The following is a 21,700-nucleotide window of genomic DNA, read 5'->3' as shown; positions in this document are numbered from 1 at the left end:
GTTTAGGTATTTAAACACCAACTTACAAAAAACAAATGTACGAGGATAATTCGCTATTATTATTTAATTCAATGCGTTTTAGATTCTGATCAGAGGGAGGGAACTAGTGGTTATACAATGCGTTGTTTACTAATTTTTTTTATCTTTGGACAACTTTTTGATCAGAAAACTTGATTCAATCAATACATGTATTATGTATATCCAACCATTTTCCAGTAGACAATTTTATCTTATTGAGAGAACTTTTAAAAAGTAATTTTTCGGTTTTTGGATAATATATTTTGTAATAAATGATTAAGCAAAAACTATCGAAACAAAGGAAGAGAACGGAAAATCACAGTTTTATCCTAGTACCTATTGTTATTTCTTTGTAATTCCATCAAAAATCTTTCTTCAATTCTGAAATTTAAACCAAATATATAATTATTGATACAATATGCCAGTAATTCAATGTTCAATTTTTCTGAAATGTTAGGTTATTTATGTAGACATTTAATATTTTTAAGTTTTTATACACTAATAAATATAACATATAAATCATATATTTCATTCGTACATACTCTTTTTTGATGTAATGTTAAACATACCGAATACTTAAAAATACATCGTGAGACATCACAGCGATATCTGCTAAAAATTGTTTTATTGATTGCACTCAAATGACTAGGCCTAACCTAACCGTACGACCATGATTTAATATGATAATATTATTAAGATAATACTCGATGATGCACATTCAAAACGTATGCTTACAGAAATATGAGTGAGTGAACTCTCTGGCTTTTATTTATTATTATTCGTTTCGTACGGAATTCCATTGTTATTCATCGTTACAATATAATATACACATCCTACATTTTGTGAATTCGTAAACTTGCACTTCGAAACACCCCTAACCTAACCCATGTAGGATATAAATTATATCATAGTGGACAATTTTCATATTTTTTTCATGTGTACTGAATATAGGTATCGTGCGCGTGGCACTTCTAGTCCCCGGTGACATACCAAAACGAATATACCTACTACCGCACCAAACAGTTCTCGTCATTTTAAATGCACAATCATATTTCTGCGAGTCTTATAAATAATTTTTAGAATGACAAGTGTGTGCCGTTTGAATACACACACGTTTTACGAATAGTCGACGAATAAATAATACGATTTTGATCACAGTGTAAGAGGCGACTTCTCCCAGAAGGCATGTTGACATGAGTCAAACATCATTTATCAGCACTTGGCGTTTTGAACTTATTTTTGCCAAAAAAAAAAAAAAAATAGAAATCCTTTTAAACATTATTAACGGTTGTTGCTGAACGTTTAAATATTATATGACCGCATGACGTGTACTACAGTGCCTGTAGTTGTAAGTAAGAACAAATAATGTTGTCTTGTTTTCTCCGTCTTAAAATATAATCTTACCTGGGACTTAAAGTAAAAGAAAAAGTTTTTAAGACTTTTAAATCTTAACCATATCTTTTAAACGAACTCGAAGAAACTATTTTACGTGGGAATTAATGAAACATTTATTAATCTGTTACTATTATAATATTTAGTAACGGTACCGTTTCTTTTTTAACTTGTTGGAAAATTGTGTTGTAAATACATATTATAAAACTAATATTTGTTTGTACTTTCTTTGTGCGTACTTATACAATGTTATGTATGCGTTATCTTTAAAAAAGTCATTCTATTATTATTCATTCAACCAAAAAAATTGACTAGTATTATCATTCAAACGGACATATTTTATATTATGTATAATATATTATGTTTGTGTAAATAATATGTATCAAGTGCAATGCAAATGCATAACAGTATATAACATATAAAATATTTCCCAAAATTGTCTTCGTAAATAATTAAAGCAATTGTAAACGTAATTCAGTGTATTGTTCAAATCATCATTCTTGTGCAAAAGTCAATGTTATGTATATATTATCGTAGAATTTTTTCCACTCAAATTGTATGAACATATTTTACAAAAAACCGATGGCATGTTTCATATATTTCAATTTTTCTAAAACCTTCGGTGAATTTATGAATAGTACTTAATTACTGAAATACACGCAGGGTATTTTGATTCCGGTTGAAGTTATTATCAAAGATTGACCTTGGAACCACGTGGGCAATTTCGTCTCCTACCCACAATCACACTACCTAATCAATTTCCTTGCACGGTAATAAATGTATTTATGAGCTACATCCTTACGATTCCATTGACTTGTTATTTTTCAAACACAATTAATGATACTTTGAGACGTACTACAATTTAATTTACTTTTTATGTTTAACTTATATATTTTTTGTATTAAAAATATAAACTTATTTGGTATGGCTATATTTTTCTTGAACAATCGTGTTATCTAAAAAAAAAATAATTCAATCACAATATATATATGTATTATGTATTATGTACCTACGTTATATGTGGGGATATAAAGACAATAAAATATAATGAAATGAAACACATTTTGACAAATGGATATTCAAAAGGTAATGTTTTGACAAAAAATATAAACCGAATGTTATTTGGAAACCAGAGAGAGTTTGAATCTATAGCGTACTTCATGGTATGCGCACTATTGTTGTAATTAAAATTATAATACAAAATTATTAAAATACATAAAAATATACATTAAAATATATATTACAAAACCTATTATATCGAGTTTACTCATCAACTCTACATAACATCTTTGTGACATTGTGTCTAAAATATATTTTTTTAAAGCCCAAATGCTTAATAAATTAGTGAACAGTTAACTAATTTTGATCTGTTGATCATATAAGTAGGGTGCAGATTCTTTTATATTAAAATTAAAATTATGTACGTATATAAATGGCTTGAATATTTATTTTTATTCAAATATTAAAATAATAATGAAAAAAATAAGATATTTTAATTCATACTGGATTCTTGCCATCAACAAAACAATGGACTATCATGTACTATATTTAATGTTGTCAAACAGCGCTGACTGGGTCGCTAAAGGTTTTTTTGTAGTTATCTACTTAAGAACCGTTGACAGAAGTTATATGTATAAACAAACACTTCAATGCTCCTAAACCCTAACTACATAGGGCTGAGCCCATAACGAGTTAGTGAACAGTTAGTAGACAGTTCGCCGCCACAGTTAAAATTACATTGTTACCAAGCTCAATTTTTCTTCTTTTTATTTCCCTCATTTTCCCTTGATTTTATTCAAATTTGTGGATAATATAACAACAATATGTGATTAACTTAAAATATGTTATATGTAAATATGTAATATTAAGCGCTGATGAGTAAAAAAAAAAATACCATCAATATTTAATTGCTTGAAACATTCAGTTTATCTCAGCTGCATATATTATGTTAACACATACAAATCCATACTCTAATGAATACTGAAATCGCTATGAAATATAGTTCAAACATAATTCAATCGAAATTTAACTTGTATAACAATAGATAATTTTATTATAATTAACAACGTTAAATTTGTACATAACATTCATAGAATTATAAAATTGGTATTAAATCATTCTAAACATAACTACATTGCATGATCTTCACGTATAGTAACTGTTGCATCAGATTTACAACATACCTAGTGTCCCTGTTTCGTAATGGATCATAAAAAATATTGCAATTAATAATAATATTGAAGTATAATATTATCGTTGTTTCTTATATATTGTTGGACGGCGTGGTGTATAGGCAATTTCGGTACATTGAAGTGTAGGTAGTTTTGAGTTTAATTCATACTTAATGAAACTAGTCATAGATCGAGTTGGTTTATTATTAGAAACGACATTTTGACGCCGAACCTACTGTAATATAAATAAATGACTTGTTGAGAAGGTAATCCAATGTTTCTATTTTGTTGGTTTTATTGGTTGCGTGTATGTATTTTATATTATGTATGAGGGGAGAGAAATGATAGACACAGAAAACAAATGCGTAGTCACTAATTTATATTACAGATAAAGAATCGTATGAGTTACATTGGCATAATATTACGACGGTCTATTTTATTGCTATAAATAAGAGGTACGTTAGTTACATATTTTATCCTTTAAATAATTTCATGGAAAAATTCCATTTAATCGATCATCGTATAACCTCAATATTCGAAAACCTCATATGTTGTTTTTGATTTTAGTCAAAATTTGGCGTTACCCTTTTATCAAATTGTATTAGAATTGTCCAGAAATAATTTATGACGCCGACACATTCAGAAGGAAAATTTGGTTTTTTTTTTTTGGCAAACGATATCCGACTACACTATAAGAACACCATTATCCAAGTGGAGTGGTTTTGCTTTCATTTTTAATCGTATTCTCTGAAAGTTTTGACATATATTGTGCGGTCAAATCACTTTTTTCTGGAAAAAAGGCGACATTTCATGCACCAAAACGTCATCGTAAATTACGACGCTCGGACGATATTGCCTTCGACCTTCCGGGAGTAACGGGCCGAGAATTGAAAGCGACAGAAGATAATATTATATATTTTTGGCCCAGAAAAATGTCTGTTGATTGCTATTTTAGATTAAGGGCCTATTATATATATTATTCCTGGATTAACATTTCAGAAGAGTATACTTTTTTCTATAGGCTGACAACAACTTCACCGTGATGTTAGTTTGTAATTTCGACTGCGGGAAGAAAGCTTCAATATATTATTATTATGATTGATTTAACAATGGATTTATATGTTTTGGAAACTAGCTACTTTTGGGACTAAAAAAAATTATTGATTTAAAATACAATAGCAAAATACGTTGGAGATATTTGAGTAATTTGGGAAGTAAAAACTGCAATTTATTACAAACACGGGTTCATACAAATCGTATCCGCTAAATGTTGTAACACTTTAAAAATCTGTTATGTTTTCAGATAGTAATAATATATATTTATAATATGTAATTCGGGTTTTACATATTTATCTCATAATAGTACATTACAAAACATGTGTGATTATTTTTTAGAAAATATTGATTTCTGTGTTTTGTTAATACGTCTCAAATATTATCGTTATTATTTCTCAATGAATATAATGTTTTATTTACGTTTAAAATGTGCATACACTATGCTTGATTAATGTTTTTTCGGCTAACAGTAATCCTGTGTCGGCTGCTGGTTGTTGTACACTTGTCCTGGGAAATGAAAAACGCACACACCCATTTCGAACGGTGTCATATTGTACGCTGTCACCCTGCGAGTAGGTCCCCACAAAACGGCCGTACAACATTGGTCCACCAATATAATATAATATGATTGAACATTTGTGACCGAACTGCAACCTCAGCAGTATAGGTATACCGCAGTCGTAATAATTCATAAATTTCCGAACCGTCAACGTATTTTACAAAATCCGTCGTTGTAAATCGGACGCAACGTATAAATTAATTACCGACGTGAAGTATTCGGCGATACGATGTCCAACATTATTCGTTCGAACTTTTACAGATTTCCAGTATTATGTCTAGTTTCGCTGTTAAATTAATAAATATGTGATATTTGTATACCACGGTGTGTCCTCGAAAACATGGGCCACCACATAATTAAATTACTCACATTACTCAGTAAAGCTATACATATTTTTGAATTCTGTTCGCAGGATATGAAACTAGACCAGTGGACCACGAATTTTCCCCAGAAATAGTTATAAAATATGTATAGGGCACTGAGTAATAGAGTGTACTCATTTTTCGCGGGCACGCGGTATATTATAAATATAATTTAATTTAATTGAACTTCACGAAAACGGAGCGGCGGTGTTGTAATTATTTTTACAATATTATTATTGTTTAATCGCAAAGCGATTTCTACAAAATATGTCGGCTTCGATATTTTTGTTTCGCATGAAGCATCCGAAAAGCTTTTTCTAATCTACTCTTACGCTGCAGTGACGGAGGTATCTTGTGTTAAACCACCGTCGGACACGGAAACTGCTGAATTTCGAACACTTGTTTATGCTGTCCGTGTGTAATAACTTTAATCCAAGTTGACACCGTGTGCGGATAGCTGTAAGTGTTAACGGAGAGGGCTGAGACACTGAATCATGCTTATACGACTACATGACTATAAATAACAACAAAATAAGAAATATTAGGCTTTGAAAAAATACGAAAATTTCCAACCACCCCGATGAAGTTCTTAGTCCAGACTCCGACAACATATCCAAAATCATTCGATTCCCATCAGCAACACATGTCATAAACAAATTGTAGATTGTAAATAATACTTAATACTTAACCTCTCTGTTTTTTCTCTCCTAATTATTATTATTTTTCTTTGTTTTTAAATATTATGCTAATCTGTAAATCATTATTTAAAAAATCAACGTAATATGTAAATATATTTATAGATAATGTACCGTTACGTCCAATCGCCACAGACGCCGCGGATAGTTTGTTTTATATATATATATATATATATATAAAAAAAAAATACAAATATATTGTTTCGATTTGTTCTCATATTTATATATAAAAACCTGAACACTGGGCAGCTATTGGACGTTTTGACGTTTTTCCCTGCCCGGCAGAAACCTTTTTTCAGTGTTTAACAAAACCACGTATTTCCCAAACGGTCATACCGCTGCAGTTTAATGTAATACATTCACAATGGTTTTTATTTAAATTATACTGTTTATTTTTATACTTACGTATTTTATGCCGTCTTACCGTATTTTACGTTCGTCAGCTATTTCACATCAGATTATTACTATTACGTCGACAATATACTATTATAATACACATTCGCAGTCCACAATAATTTCACTGTACGCAAAAATAACTCTCATTGTCCGTACCGACCGTCTTGTCGGAAAATGTAAATGTCTCGTTGACGTTTTTCTTTCTTCCGTTTTTACGTGACGTGCACCCCTTACAACCACTTCTGCTCCACTCCACCCTCCGTCCCCTCACCCGCACGCGCCACCGACACAGCCTATATGCACTAAGGTTTATCGCAATCTCTGTATACCGTACGTGCAGACAGTCGGCCAGACGACCGGACGTCTGCAAGCCGGTCGGTCGGCCGTGCGACATTTTTCAATTATTGTTTATGTTTCGTACAAAACGTACGTACTTATATAATGAATACGTCCCAATAAATTATAATACATTATGTTAAATATTATAATGATGATGACAGTAGAATTATTATGATTATTACTACACGTGTTTATTCACGATTTAACGACGATGACTGAAACCAAGCTAATAACGCTTATTATTACTATGGTTATTTATTATGACAACGAATTATTTTACACCGTCGAACAAATAGCTGAAAGGGCCCATATAAATCAACCATTTCCCCACCCCTTGTAACAGTGATATACGTACATATAGAGGTAGATCTGCCAAGCATCTCTTATTTTCCATTACGTCGAATATCGTACGTATTAATTTTGGTTTCTAACAATTGTAATAGCTTTACGATACAAACTGGTAAAAGAATTTCAAAAAAAATAACCATAGATATCCTTATCACAAAGTTAATACCATCATATATTTGGTGTTGATTACAACCATCGAATAATATCAATACAAATTAGATTGTATTTAACTATATTATTATTGCTGAATGTTATCGTCAATGTCAAATCGAACAATAATATTTAGAATATTATTATAACGTCTCTCTCTCTCTCTCTCTCTCTCTCTCTCTCTCTCTCTCTCTGTAAACCCAAGAGTATGACTGTATGCTTAATCCAGCTCTATATACGGACACACAATTATGTGAACCCATAGAGACACTCGTTATTTATTTTTTTTTTTTGAGAGAGCTAAGAACTAATAGAAGTCTCTTTTACCTAAAAAAAAAACTACAAAAATAATAGTTGATTCGTTTCTATAAAACGCTCACAGTTGCTATCTTACATTTTTTATTGATACTTTTACAAAGCTGTTTGGTAGATAGAATAGTTCAGCTTGTGCAGGGTGATAACCTTTCTTACTTACCATAGTACAGTCTGAGCACGCCCTTACATGTCTGCGACCTATCTGTTAATAAGCCAGTATTACAGAAGTTAACAGTATACTTTACGTGCCTGGGGCTCAACTTGTACATCATAATTTTGTTCGCAAACCGAAACCAAACTTGTATCAAATTTGGATTGGAGACACAACTAACATAATAGCCTCGGGTCCGGAACTACAGTGGCGTGTGAGCCTGCTCCCTTGCACGGTGACTCTTGGCGTAGAAAAAATGATGTTCTTCGCCAGAACGAATTCTTGTAATTACTCCAAGACACTGCTCAGGTTTCTCGGGCAACTCCAAACTCGGAGTGTAAACTTTAAGATTTAATGCCATAATACCGCGTGTGGCCTACAGGGATTTAATGCAGCGCTCGGCCGTGCCAACTGTATGCGATGTCACGGTGAACGAGTGCATCCCGAGCCGCGTTTCCTGTCGATTCCTGTCCGTCTCCTGACCCGTATCCAATTAAAATTACTCCAATTTTACGTACAATGATTTCAAAGACGCCAATTACGATTTTCTTGCGATGGACTTTCGCGAACGCGACCAACCGGAACCGCCGGTCGCCGGAGCACCTTGCAAGATAATAATATATAAGTACCTGTACACGTCGCGCGTTCACCGAAATTTAATTGCCCGTAAAAGTTGTTTACGAGCAGGCAGTGCATTTTGTAATTTCCTGTGCAGACTAAGTTGTTATAAAATATGATAGCTTTTTTTTTTTACTAAACTTTTTACTTTTAGACAAATTTGTTTTTTTTTTACACGTTTGAAAACACAATTTTTGCAATTGATACTACGTCGAGCGAAACCAAACACAATCACTGTACTTATTTTAATACTCATTTAATCTAAAATATATATTTATGATCAAACTTATCAAAACACAAAATATACAATTTCTCACAACTATTATCATTAAAACATAATATTATAGATATAATAATACATAGAGCAAGTCCCTTTCCAATTCCACTCAGTATTAACGCATTATAAATTAATCTTATCACCAAAGCTCTTCTATTTAAAATTGTAACTTAAAGACTAACATAAAATATGAATTATAATATGCGAATAGACTAAGCATGTGGCATCGTATAAAATAATACTCGAATTGGCAGGGCTGTCCTTATTATTTTCGTGGCCAGGTAAAAAATAATTGCTAAGTCTTAAATAAATAATGTCTGTTTAAAATACCCATTTATTTTTACTGAACATATTAATTTAATCAAAACTAATTAACTTTAAAAAATACCACATATTTATGTTTCATAATTATATCTTTCAGTAGAGGCAGAAAAAAAGTTTAGTCTTTGAATTGCACAAAAAACTCAAAGCAGCTAGTATGGATCATATTCGTGAAGCAAATTACGGGTATGAGTAGTGCACAGAACAAAATAAAGCTCCGAAGTTTTCTGAAAATATTACTGAACTACTTTGTGTTTCCTACCACATTAAGCCCATTATCATACGCTTGACCGGGACATTTATTAACTTGTAAGGAACATAATATTATATTATGCGTACCTTTGTCGTACCTATCGTTCAAGAGAAATACCACCATTATCCTTTATGAAACAACATGCTTGAAAATGCTTTTAAATGCTGTGAAATATTATTATTTTTGAAACTAATTCCAACCTTTTTTTTTAACGCGAGGCCGCAAATCTAAGAAAAAACTACTGGTTCATGGGCCCTCTAAGAACCGTCCTGATCGCCGCTAAATAAATACGATTAGCTTGCAGGCTTACGACAGTTAGTTTTATTGATTTCTATGTGTGTACATAACTCGGTCGTCTAACTCTATATATTGATGAGTAATACTCACTTTTTACACTCGCCCTCGAAGACGTGTCGACCGTGTCATCGCATTTATAACCGTTTGTCATAAACAGTATGCAGTAAAAAAAAACGCTTATACTATTTATTTTTATAACGCATAGAAAATTAATGGGACAATAAGGGTTCAGTTAATGGTATATAATATTGTTATATTTGTTTCAACTACAAATATAATAACATGCAACTGTACACCTGTGACCTGCATGACAAATCAAAGCACACACTGGAACAGTATGTGTACAATGACGTATAATGAATCTTGTCGCACTATAAATAAGCAGAGATTATAATATTTTTGCTTTTGTTTATTCTACTCAATTCCTATATTTACAATGGGCATCCCAATCCTACCCCCCACGAACCGCTATAAAATAATAATAATTATTGTTTTTTTTTTTTTTTTTAGTGCATTTATGGGTGCTATGTACATTCAGCGATACTTCCGACATTTCACAGAAGATGTTACTGGTTATTACAAGTGAGTGTTCGTACAATATCGACAACTACCTACTTTTATTGTCTTATAAAATATTATGAAACCTGTTTAAATTTAAACGCATACTCAAAATCGTATAAAAAAAATTGCAAACATTACTTTGTTTTAAAAAAATCTGTTTCACTATAAATCTTATTTTTTTTTTTTCTAAAATATTTTTTTAATTCGTCAAATACACTTTTGAATTACATAATACATATAGACACCACGAACCCACGAACGTATGCGTGAGTGGATTAAAAATACTTTTTTATATTCCTATTTTCTTTGGATGAAATAACATCAACATATCAACCGATCAGTCATTTTTAAAATACATATTAAACTTACAATGAAGAATAAATTGTCACCGCGTTTTAAATATCATAATTGGCTTTTTAAAAACAATACGAATTACGATAACTTCTTTTGTACGCCTATTAAAATGTGCAAAGTAAGTAAGGGGTACTCGAGACACATTTTATTTCGATATAAACCGTAGGTACGTACTTATCGATTAGCCATGACATAGCGTGTTAAAAATATAAGTTCTTATAAATCGTATAAAACAATTTTTTTATAATTCTGAAACCATAGAAATTAAAAATGGAAACTCAAACGCACCCGACAACGATGATACTTTTTTTTTAATGATACTCGATTATAGCAATAATATCATGTGTCTAATTCCGGTTATCAATAGAATCCTGATATGGTGTTGGTGCACTATTTGAATGTACCGTATCCGGACGACAACAAATTATCGGTAATTTCACCGAGCCTTGCGTTGTGGGCTGATCGTAAAGAGTGGACAAAAGACGAATTACTATCTCAGTTGAAACCCATGTGTAAGTACGCCTAAGAATTGCAAGTACTTCGCATACTATATCTGACTTACAGAATTATTCCTCTACAGTATAAAAAATATCTTTTGTTTATCATTTGTTTTTCAGTTTACGAGGAAGACCCTGACCTTAGCAACGAAATGGAAGTATCGGTAAGTACTTGTAGTGCTTCGAACAAAATTAAATTGGGTCAACGAGCCCGTTTAAAATATAATAAACACCTCTTACACACGTAACAATATAGGCGCACGATACATTATAACTGAACATATACAATATTTAAACGTATCTACATTGTATCTATTTAAATATATTTTTTTTAATTCTAAAAAAATACAAAGACTATTATATTTTAATTATAATTTTATTCAAATGTGGAAACATTTCCATAATCGATCATTTAAAAAGATACAACTACGTATACTATCATAGACCGCAGAAAAATCATATCAAATTGTTAAAATCGCTCCATTTTGTTTTTTTCACTATGGTGTTAACAAAAAATTTATTCCAGTTATTTTTTTATAGAAAAACTACAATAGAATTTTTAAATATTTATAACTAACCCATATTATGTGAGCCATTTTAACCTATAATAACGTAAATCGCCTAAATCTTCAGATCAAAATAAAATGGAACGTTCAAAAACGAACAACAGAACAAACCATTAAAATTTGTTGTTAATTGATAATATTTTATTTATCTTAATAGGTTGATATTTTATTTTTAATTATTTATTTGTATTTGTAACATAATATTATTAATGATATTATATTAATGGTTTTAAAACTGTGTTTTTATAAATTATTTCAATACCACTCTAAAGTGTGCATTTTGATTCCTAATTCATTTACAAAAATTAATATTACTTCGAATAATATAAGTATATATTTAAATAAATGTTGGTAGGTATCTAAAATTCACATAACTGTATTTTGTCCATTATAGCTATTATAGGTATTTACTTTCATATTTGGAAACAAAATTTATATCGTTGGTATAGTCAAGTATGACTGTTAGTTCATATTACGATACTCTTACATATTTCTTGATTTGTAGTTATATTATTCCATTTATAAAAATACGTGACATTCCTGATCCTATGCATCTAATACCGTTGGTTTAGTTTATACACTAAATAATTTTAAAATAAAAGCTATTGTCTTATAATATTCCATCAATCAGAAAAAAAGCGGTTTTCATTCGACACATGATTTATTTTTAATGAACTTCAGTTTTGGACAGTGACGTTAATAGTGCGACTACATTAAACTAAAAAACGATTAATATTGAATTTGAAAACATTTATTAACATTCTAGTAAAGTTATCTTAGCCATTTTATATTTTTTTTTCCGGTAAAGAACTTTATTTTTGAAACGTAATTTTAAAATATTTTATGGATAAATAGAAGTACGTTTTGTTACAATATAATATAATCAGAATTCATTTTACAATTACTTATTCGACAAGTGATTAAAGTACTTACCCCATTTTATACCAAAGAAATTTATTATAAACTTCAAAACACATAATATAATGATAAATAAAAACAACATTCTGAAATGAATTATCCTCATCATAAATCAGACTTTTAGTAATTTCATGAATCATTGTACAAACTACAATGTTAATTCATTTTTCAAATTGTTTAATAATCTACTGCTAAATTTCCAGTCAAGTTTTGTAGCACAATATGATTTTATTTTTTTAAATAGCACACACATACACAAATAAACGAAAAAATATTCAAAAATATGCCTTCATTGTCAATTTAGATATATGTTGATCATAGTGATTCAATTTGTAATTTTAGAAGTTTAAATTAAAAAAAATATACTGAATTTTGATTATTTACAGGTAACATATTTATAACTGGTAATGACCAGTGCTAAAATGGCTTTTGCTCAAGCTATTATTGAAACTATAAAATTAGTTATGTATATCCAAAACATTCTCAGTCGACTTATTAATTTAAATTTCAAACAATTTTAGATTAATTCTTAGAACTCTATAATTACCAATAGAAATAAATTAGAGTTTGCATAATTTATAAATTATTATTAATTATTAATTATCAATGCAAAGTTTCTTTAGAATATAGTTTCAATTAATTACTAAGCAATATTTTTAACATGTGAATTTGTATTTAGATAAATAAATAAAATTTGAAATTTAAATAGCAAAATAAAATACTATCAACTATTTATCGAAAAATAACGAATACTGATATTAATGTTAATCTAAAAACTAAATTAATATATTTAAAAAACCAAAATCGTTGTTGGTACTGGTGTATATATTTTAACAATATCTAAAAGTAAATGTAAAACATACCATTTGACATTTGTTTTACTTTGAAATGTTTGGGGGAATTAGATTTAATCGTAAGACATGACATTTAGAGTTCAAATGACTAATCATTATATTGTGGAAAATAATGTGTTGTCGTTGTATAAAAACTGTAAAAATAACTAGTTATTTCATCATAATAATAGGCATTTGCATAAAAAAAAATCAAGGTTTGGACTTCTAAGGAATAAGAACGAATTTTTTGATTAATTTGTAATTTGTGATTAGATGAGGTAAAAATTGTATTTTTTTATAATGTTAAATTTATTAGGTATAGTATACGAATGAATTAAAATGTACGATAATTTAAAACTAAAATAAGCAAATAACTAACAAATAATCTGAAACTAAAAATAGATGTTTACGGCCAAATGTAATCAACTTCTTTAAACTGATACAGTAGACAAACAAATTACCGATTTTTTATTGTTGTAGAGAATACTTAACATGCAAATAATACAAAGTCGTCATATCAAACTTTTCAAATCTAAAATACGGCCTTTCCACTGCATGCATACTCTTAACTTTTAATATTGCTTTTCAAAGTTATCGTGAGCTTTTTCAGGATCCGTTTCATTAGCATACATGTTTTACTCGACGTTTTTTTACAATGTAAGCTAACTTTTCCTGCAAAAGAACCATGAATACAATAAATTAAACATTTTTTTTGGTTTGTTAAATGTCATTCAAAACGTTACTATATTGTGAGTTAGAAGAAAAAATACATACTGACATGTTTTTAAATAAATTTAAACAGATAAATATTGTAGGTACCTTCTATAATATATTATATGTTACGATAGTTTACGTTTCAATCATAATATATTTGCATTCGACTAGGTAGATTTTATAGAGTTCTTCGTGCTTTTCAATTCCGACTTCAATTTTTTTTTTATGAAGACATATATATAAACGGGAAAAGACAAACACGTAAAGAAACAGTATTATGCAAACGTGGCATTCGTTAAATTTCAAAAATGAACTACATACGTTTATGTACATACAAATAATTAACCACCTGTAAGGGTATATACAGTGCAGCAATTGCTTTTAGTTTATTTCAAGTATTTTTATAACAAAAGAGAAAATGGAATAACAGTAGTTAATTTCAGTCGTATACACTCATTGGTCTAATACTCTAATGAATATATCATTCTGTTTAAGTATAATAATTTGATAACGAAATTTATACATCCGGAAGGTTTTAACCATCCCATTATCGGTGAAATGTCAAACGATGACTCGCTTGGAGTCTGCTAGTTTGTTCTAGAAATCTCTGTGTCTGGTCTGTGTATACCGATGACTACCATGATTCCGGTTCGAACCCTGCGCTTGCAATCTCGCAGTGATTCAAATCTAGTTAACAATAAAGCTCATATAAAGAGAAATAATATTGTGATTACGGCGTCGTCCTTTGACGACTTAATAATGTGACCTACATAATATCCTACAGGGTGGACCACCGCGGTTTACCGTTTTCCTATGTACATGACCAAATAAGAAAACAGGAAAACGTTGTGGGCCACCCTACATGTATAATATTATGCATAATACATAATACCATATTATGTATGCACTACACCTAAAACCTCAACCAAACCCAGTGAGCTGATGTCTTATTATACATTTATACTACGTTATCCGGTAGACGGCCGAGTGCGTAGCGGCCATGGTCACACAGCTTATGGAGTGGCAGAAGAACGCCAGGGCGACGCTACTTAGCCGAACGCTGGAATGCGGATGTCCGGATTCCACGTGCGCCGACGGACAATCGTGCTCGCGCCCTATCAGACGGATTTCGCCGTCCGACAGCAATCAGGTGCGTTTTTTAATAAATCATTACTTTGATAATGTTCTGGAAATAAAAATAGTATACGTAGTAACAATAATATTATGGTTGTCATCAGGGACCGGGACTTAAAGCATCTAAAATCACCTATTTGAATAGCACTTCAGAACGTGGCTACATGCACCAAATCGAGAATTAAAAAAAACATAAAACAATTGTAACCTCTCCCCCCCCAAATCAAAAATAAAATAAAATAAAAAACCAACCACGTTTATCTTCATATAACATTATAAAACTTGTGGTGTAATATAAGTGTAGATTGCTGAATATATTTTTCAACACTGCAAAAATAATTAACTTTTGTCAGTAGAGCTATCTATTATATCGTCACGCATAAAATATGCAAACAATAGCAGGTTAAGTAAAAAACAGATAAGACTAGAAAACTAGTAGAGTAACATGTTATACTGTCATACACATGAGGCAATATATAAATATAACTTTCAAAGCGATCGGCTACATTTCATTTCAAACCAAAAAAAAAATGAACAAATACTTTAAGCCCCAGGTCCTGATCATCATAATAATGATAACATAATTAATTATTGTACGACGCCACTGTTGATTTGGATTGCTTAAAATGTGGTGACGACGCTTCGCAGGTGTCGTCGACGACTGGAAATCGATCGCGCCCTGGTGCAATGTTACTCACCAACCACCACGTTAACTCGTCCAGGACCACGATGAACACATTAATGATCGCTAATCACGTCAATCATAAGGTACACGCAAAGGATGCAGACTATTTCATTCGATCACTCGTTAAAAGTGAAAACACACTTGTTTTCACAGATCACGTATTAATACCGTGGAAAGCATTCATTTAAATTGTTTTTTTTCAATTTAGGTTCCTAACCTATATTGATTAAATTTAAAAATCATTCTAAAACAAATCAACCCATATTTTTGTTTTAAGATAGCACATAAACTTCTGTTTTGTTTTTGGTCATCAATTTAGTTTAGAAAACAGTGCCTGTTTTGTAGTCAACGATATTTACTGAATTTTAATAAAAGAAATTATGATATTCAATTCACTTAGTATTATAATGTCAATGAAAAATATGAATTTTAATAGCAGGCACAAAATGGGCCAACCTCCTTGAATACCACAATGAGCAACAACTTGTTGTCAAATCCCTCAAGGGATTTTCGCAATCAACCACAACAACAGCAACCCCAACAGCAACAAATAATTCTCAAGCACGATTGCGTAAGTATCTTATTCGGTTCCATTATTTTATACTCATAGTGGTGACAAGAAAATACGTAATTGGATTCACTGCAATGACACGAATGTTGTAACATTGTCGTATAACCCTATATTGATTGTAAAGCTGACACCACTAAATACATGCATATTACACCAAGTCGTATTTAAGTAGGAACCACTTTCTTTTTTTCTTGAAGAGAAAATTATAAAATAAGAAAAATGTGCAGCATTCATTTTTTTTTTTTTTTTTTGATAAACCACTGTTTAGGCATTTAAATATACTTTTTTTTTTAATTAAATGATTCATGTAAAATAATTTTTAATATTTTAAAAACCAAAATTATTTATAAAAGTGTACACATAGATTTAGTATAGTAAAAAAATAATTTTGAACAGTTGAACTTTTGGACAAATAATTAGAAAATTATGCTTCTTCGGAATAGAAAAACAATCACCAAGTTGATTTTAAAAAAAAAAGTTATTTTATAATTATTGTTTCTTAACTATTCTCGACTGTTGTTTAAGTTTTATTATTCAAATATCCGCATAAAAAACTGTAATATAATGATTAATTTTTTATTTATAGAGAGATAATAATCAAATATTAAACAACAGACAACCACCGATCAACGTCACGGACAATAATCACATTCCCACTACAATGATATCATATAAACCTCAAGGTTCAGACGAAGTGATCCACGTATATACCGAAAAACAAACGTATCATACTTCACAAAATCAAGATGAGCACACTGTACACTTGTTCCATGGACAAGATCATCTAAAACAACAGTCGGACCACGTGAAATCGGAATTCTATGATGTCACATTAGATTTATCTCATGACGACATACAACAGACACTTTCAGCCAATATGCCTGCCTCGTGTGCCAATGCTGATCAATTATTACGGTAAAATCATTAAATTATTTAGGCAAACATCTACTCGTTTGACTAAGAAATGTATTATTGTTTCATCACAAATGTCAATGTCGTGACCGATTTTCGACTTAGCAATTACCTATTACTATTATTTCTCCAATACTTATTTGTAGCCCTGCGTTATTCCCAAATATTCAACATTTAAAATTTTAAAATATTAAGATGATAATGCATGTGCGAGACCGCTTATCTGTTTAAGGGCACTTAATTTTATATTTAAGTACAACTTTTGAGGATTCACACACTCTCCGTTGTAGTCATCGACCTTCATAATAATAATATCATTTATGAAATAGAATATTATGAGCCATCATTTATGACAATATGTGTAGCGTATTTATAGTAAATATACTTTTTGCATAAATGTGGCTAGGAAGAGGGGTGTTCCGCACAAAACTCTCCACCCTTTTGGATACGCCACGCTGTGATAATTTATTATATAATATATTTTATTACTTGTATTGTGTGCAGATTGGATGACGATCATAGTAATAAAAATCTAGATGGTACTGGAGACGATGTATTTGTGAGCCTCGATGCATTTGATATGCTTACTGACTTCCAAGAACTTGATATCCTAGAACATGCAACGCAACATGCTTCAAGTATGCATTTGGTGATGATGAGCACCTGATCAGAAATTAACATTCCGTACAAATGTTTAATTAAATATATAATACTGTTTCACAGATCTAGTTACGGAAATTGGAACAAATGCCGCGGATATTCAGCCACATGGGCAAACACAATTAGACATGGACGTACTGCAAATAACTGATTACTGCCCCGAATGGGCGTTTCCTGAGGTCTGTGGAGGTCAATTAATTATGTTATTAACTATTTTATTTGACTACATTGATTTCTAGGGAGGTGTGAAGGTACTAATCACCGGTCCTTGGTTTTCTTCCTCATCGTACACTGTTATGTTTGATACGATCGCTGTTCCGAGCACTTTAATTCAAGGAGGTGTTTTACGATGCTACTGTCCAGGTAAATTATTACTTTTATTGAAATGAATATAAACAATATAAACATAATATTTTTATAATATTACAATAATTGACTATCTAAGCAATAATAGTACCTCCCTACGTTTTGTAGAAAAACTAAGTACAAGAGGGTTTTATTTGAAGGAGATATTAAGAATGTATAATGTGTGTGTACTTAACATATTTAACATAATTTAATAATATTATATGTTTTTTGTATGTATATTGTATAATTATCCTTTTAAAATAGCTACAAACTAATATTGTTCTCTATTATCCATGGATATAGATAGCTTACGGCTAGGAATGTCTTATTGTATTAATAAAAAATAATAGTAATAATAATATTATATGCATTGCATCTGACAAGCTATTTATACTTATTTTTTCGGATTTTCTTTGATGGTACTATAATAAGCGAGCTCTGGATAATGTGTCTGTTTAAGCACATCTGACTTTAAAACAGCTATATTGGTTTTTTCGTGTTACTATTTAAACTTCTAGAACTCCTAATTTATTATGTACTTACGATTTAATTCATCAAAATTCTATTGAAAACAAATATGTCATTTTCTGCAGCTCATGATATAGGCACCGTTACATTGCAAGTGGTCATTGATGGAAGGCCAGTATCAACCACCGCGATATTTGAATACCGTCAACACGAATTCCCACTAACCATTTCCTCATTAGCTATGTCACATACGCCGTCTCTTCTCAAGTTTCATTTGCTACAAAAACTCGACTCCATCGAAGATTACTTACAACAACCGAACAATCAACAAACAGACCAACCCTTAGTACGTATAATATTTATCAATATTTATTTATTGGCTGACATATAACAATTTAGGTTGATAAGCTAATGAGTTTTTTTTTGTAGAAGGATAGTATCGTTATGTTTAGCAAGCCCAACTTTGAAGATCAGCTTGTAAATTACTGTGAAAAAATGAAACAGTTCTCTTGGAAGTCTGAAAGTGAATGCAATGTTAAGCAATTAGAAACCGAAACCACTATTTTACATATGGCCGCTTTTTTGGGATATTCTAAGTAAGATTAAGCAATATAATTAACAACGGTTAAAACTTTTTCAATTAATCTTTCCAACTTTGTTGATTTGGTTTTAGACTTGTGTGCATACTACTCCAATGGAAATTAGAAAATGTGTCACTGTTTTTGGAGATGGAAGTCAATGTTTCAAAACAAGATCGTGAAGGATATACGCCGCTGGTAAATAATTTACCAGCGATAAATTAATAAATAATCTCTTTATTTTAATTATATTTTCTAATGATTACTTTAAAATTTTATTTTTCTAGATGTGGGCTTGCAAAAAAGGACACAAAGATACAGCAGTTTTACTGTGTCAGTGGTATCAAACTGTTCAAAATGCGAATAATAACTTTAATCAAGATTACTCTCAACCAGATATATTAGAATCCGTTAATCAGTGTATGAAACAAAAAGATTGTTATTTTAGTTAGGTATACATAAATAGTATGAAATGATTTTATTATTATTGTTACAGATTTCAACGATTTCAATCAAAATCAGTACTGCACCAATGACAATTTAAGTAACGATGTATTTTTAAGCCCCGATGGAATCAATAGGTATAGAACAAATACATCTAGATAGTTATATTATTTATTCACATAAAATGTCATATTTTTTAGTGACGTTAAGAAAGAAATTAATCAAACGACCAACGAGCCAAATCATCCAATATCACCGACTAATAAAACTGTTACTTTATTATGTAATTGCTTTGTTTATATTATATCTTTTTATTAACCATAGTTTTTTTTTTTTTTTAATAATGAATTTAAATATTATATCTACTCCTGAAAGGTTCAAAAGAGCAAACCAAACCAGATAAAAACGAAATAAAACCACAAGAAACTCAAGGTTCCAAAAGACCATTACCGAATAGCTTTTTCCAATCGGATGACTATTATGATCAATTTTGCAAACCATCACTCTATTTTCCATCTATTCAAAAGTAAATAATATCTTAACTTGTATTTTATATTAAATAAAAACTAAGTGCAATATAATAAATATTCACGTTCAATAGGTAATCAATAACACGCGTGTATAATATTTCGTATGTGTAGGTTCCAAAAGAGTTTGTTTCTTCCACTACAATCTCCTACATCAGACAGCGGAAATTCGTCCGAAAAATCACCAGTATTAACAAAGTCTGATTTTATAATTTGTAAGTATATAATTTGTTTAATGAATATCTTTATTATTTATAATTTATTATAATATATTATTATATTACTAAAAATTAGACTCAAAATTTCGCTTTCTTCAATAATATAATAATATATAATACTGTATACAGTTCAATTATTACGTCTTAAATAATATTATTATAATTATTATTATTATTATTATTACTATTATTATTACTATCATTATTATTATTATTATTATTATTATTATTATTATTATTACTGTGGTCTAATGGACATTTAGAAAATATGTTAATATTTAATATTGTTATTATGTAAACGTAGGTGAGTAGGTGACGTATTATTATTATTATTATTGTGGTCTAATGGACATTTAGAAAATATGTTAATATTTAATATTGTTATTATGTAAACGTAGGTGAGTAGGTGACGTAAATATGTTTTCGGCGTATTTATTATTATTATTTTAACCGTATTTAATCGTCACGCGTTGACAATACCGTTATATACAAATAGCTGTATATTTATCGTAGAGTAATATTATACTATTATTTTATACTATACTTGCCATAATAATAATAATATGTAGATCAACATAATATGACATTAGTTATAATATTATTGAATCGAGAACTCACAATATTCGCTATTCGGGTATTATGTTCAGAGATCGTATTGCAGGGCATACTTACAAGAATTGTGTTTGTTTGTTTTGTTTATTATTTGTTTTTTATTATTATAATTTATGTTTATTTTTTTTTTATTGTTAGGAATTAGTTATACCTACCCGTACTTACCCATGTCACCGGGCGCACTATCACGTTATAGTAAATTAAAATTAAAACGGCCAAGCAGGCCTATAACTTATCGCCTCCCAACCACTGTAGGAAGCCAGATGGTTTTTGTTTTTTTTAAATTTTCTTTCTCCCCGTTTTTTCTCTCTGTTGTTTTTTTCTACATTATTTTTTATGCGTTCGATAGCTTTTATTTTTATTAGCTTGTTACGGTAGAATT

General features: G+C 30.1%; 1 protein-coding gene across 6 annotated transcripts in view; it reads left to right on the top strand.

The window, feature by feature from the left end:
* The window catches only part of LOC111036355 (calmodulin-binding transcription activator 1), a 114,435-nt gene that overhangs the window by 81,962 nt on the left and 10,773 nt on the right, over nt 1-21,700 (top strand). For 5 of the 6 annotated variants that reach the window (XM_022318357.1, XM_022318354.1, XM_022318352.1 and 2 more), the window contains exons 6-23: nt 10,229-10,300; nt 11,001-11,145; nt 11,251-11,294; nt 15,141-15,311; nt 15,944-16,063; nt 16,417-16,551; nt 17,138-17,466; nt 17,968-18,101; nt 18,187-18,302; nt 18,363-18,486; nt 19,065-19,285; nt 19,369-19,535; nt 19,613-19,715; nt 19,805-19,937; nt 20,014-20,098; nt 20,162-20,244; nt 20,337-20,487; nt 20,603-20,703. In XM_022318357.1, coding sequence (XP_022174049.1) covers nt 10,229-10,300; nt 11,001-11,145; nt 11,251-11,294; nt 15,141-15,311; nt 15,944-16,063; nt 16,417-16,551; nt 17,138-17,466; nt 17,968-18,101; nt 18,187-18,302; nt 18,363-18,486; nt 19,065-19,285; nt 19,369-19,535; nt 19,613-19,715; nt 19,805-19,937; nt 20,014-20,098; nt 20,162-20,244; nt 20,337-20,487; nt 20,603-20,703 — 2,434 coding nt within the window. The remainder of the gene's footprint in view (nt 1-10,228; nt 10,301-11,000; nt 11,146-11,250; nt 11,295-15,140; nt 15,312-15,943; nt 16,064-16,416; nt 16,552-17,137; nt 17,467-17,967; nt 18,102-18,186; nt 18,303-18,362; nt 18,487-19,064; nt 19,286-19,368; nt 19,536-19,612; nt 19,716-19,804; nt 19,938-20,013; nt 20,099-20,161; nt 20,245-20,336; nt 20,488-20,602; nt 20,704-21,700) is intronic. The other variant, XM_022318353.1, reaches the window with a different exon arrangement.

This window comes from Myzus persicae, unplaced genomic scaffold, assembly GCF_001856785.1.
Source record: "Myzus persicae strain clone G006 unplaced genomic scaffold, MPER_G0061.0, whole genome shotgun sequence".
NCBI classification, from domain to species: domain Eukaryota; kingdom Metazoa; phylum Arthropoda; class Insecta; order Hemiptera; family Aphididae; genus Myzus; species Myzus persicae.
This window is presented reverse-complemented; position numbering and strand designations above follow the sequence as displayed.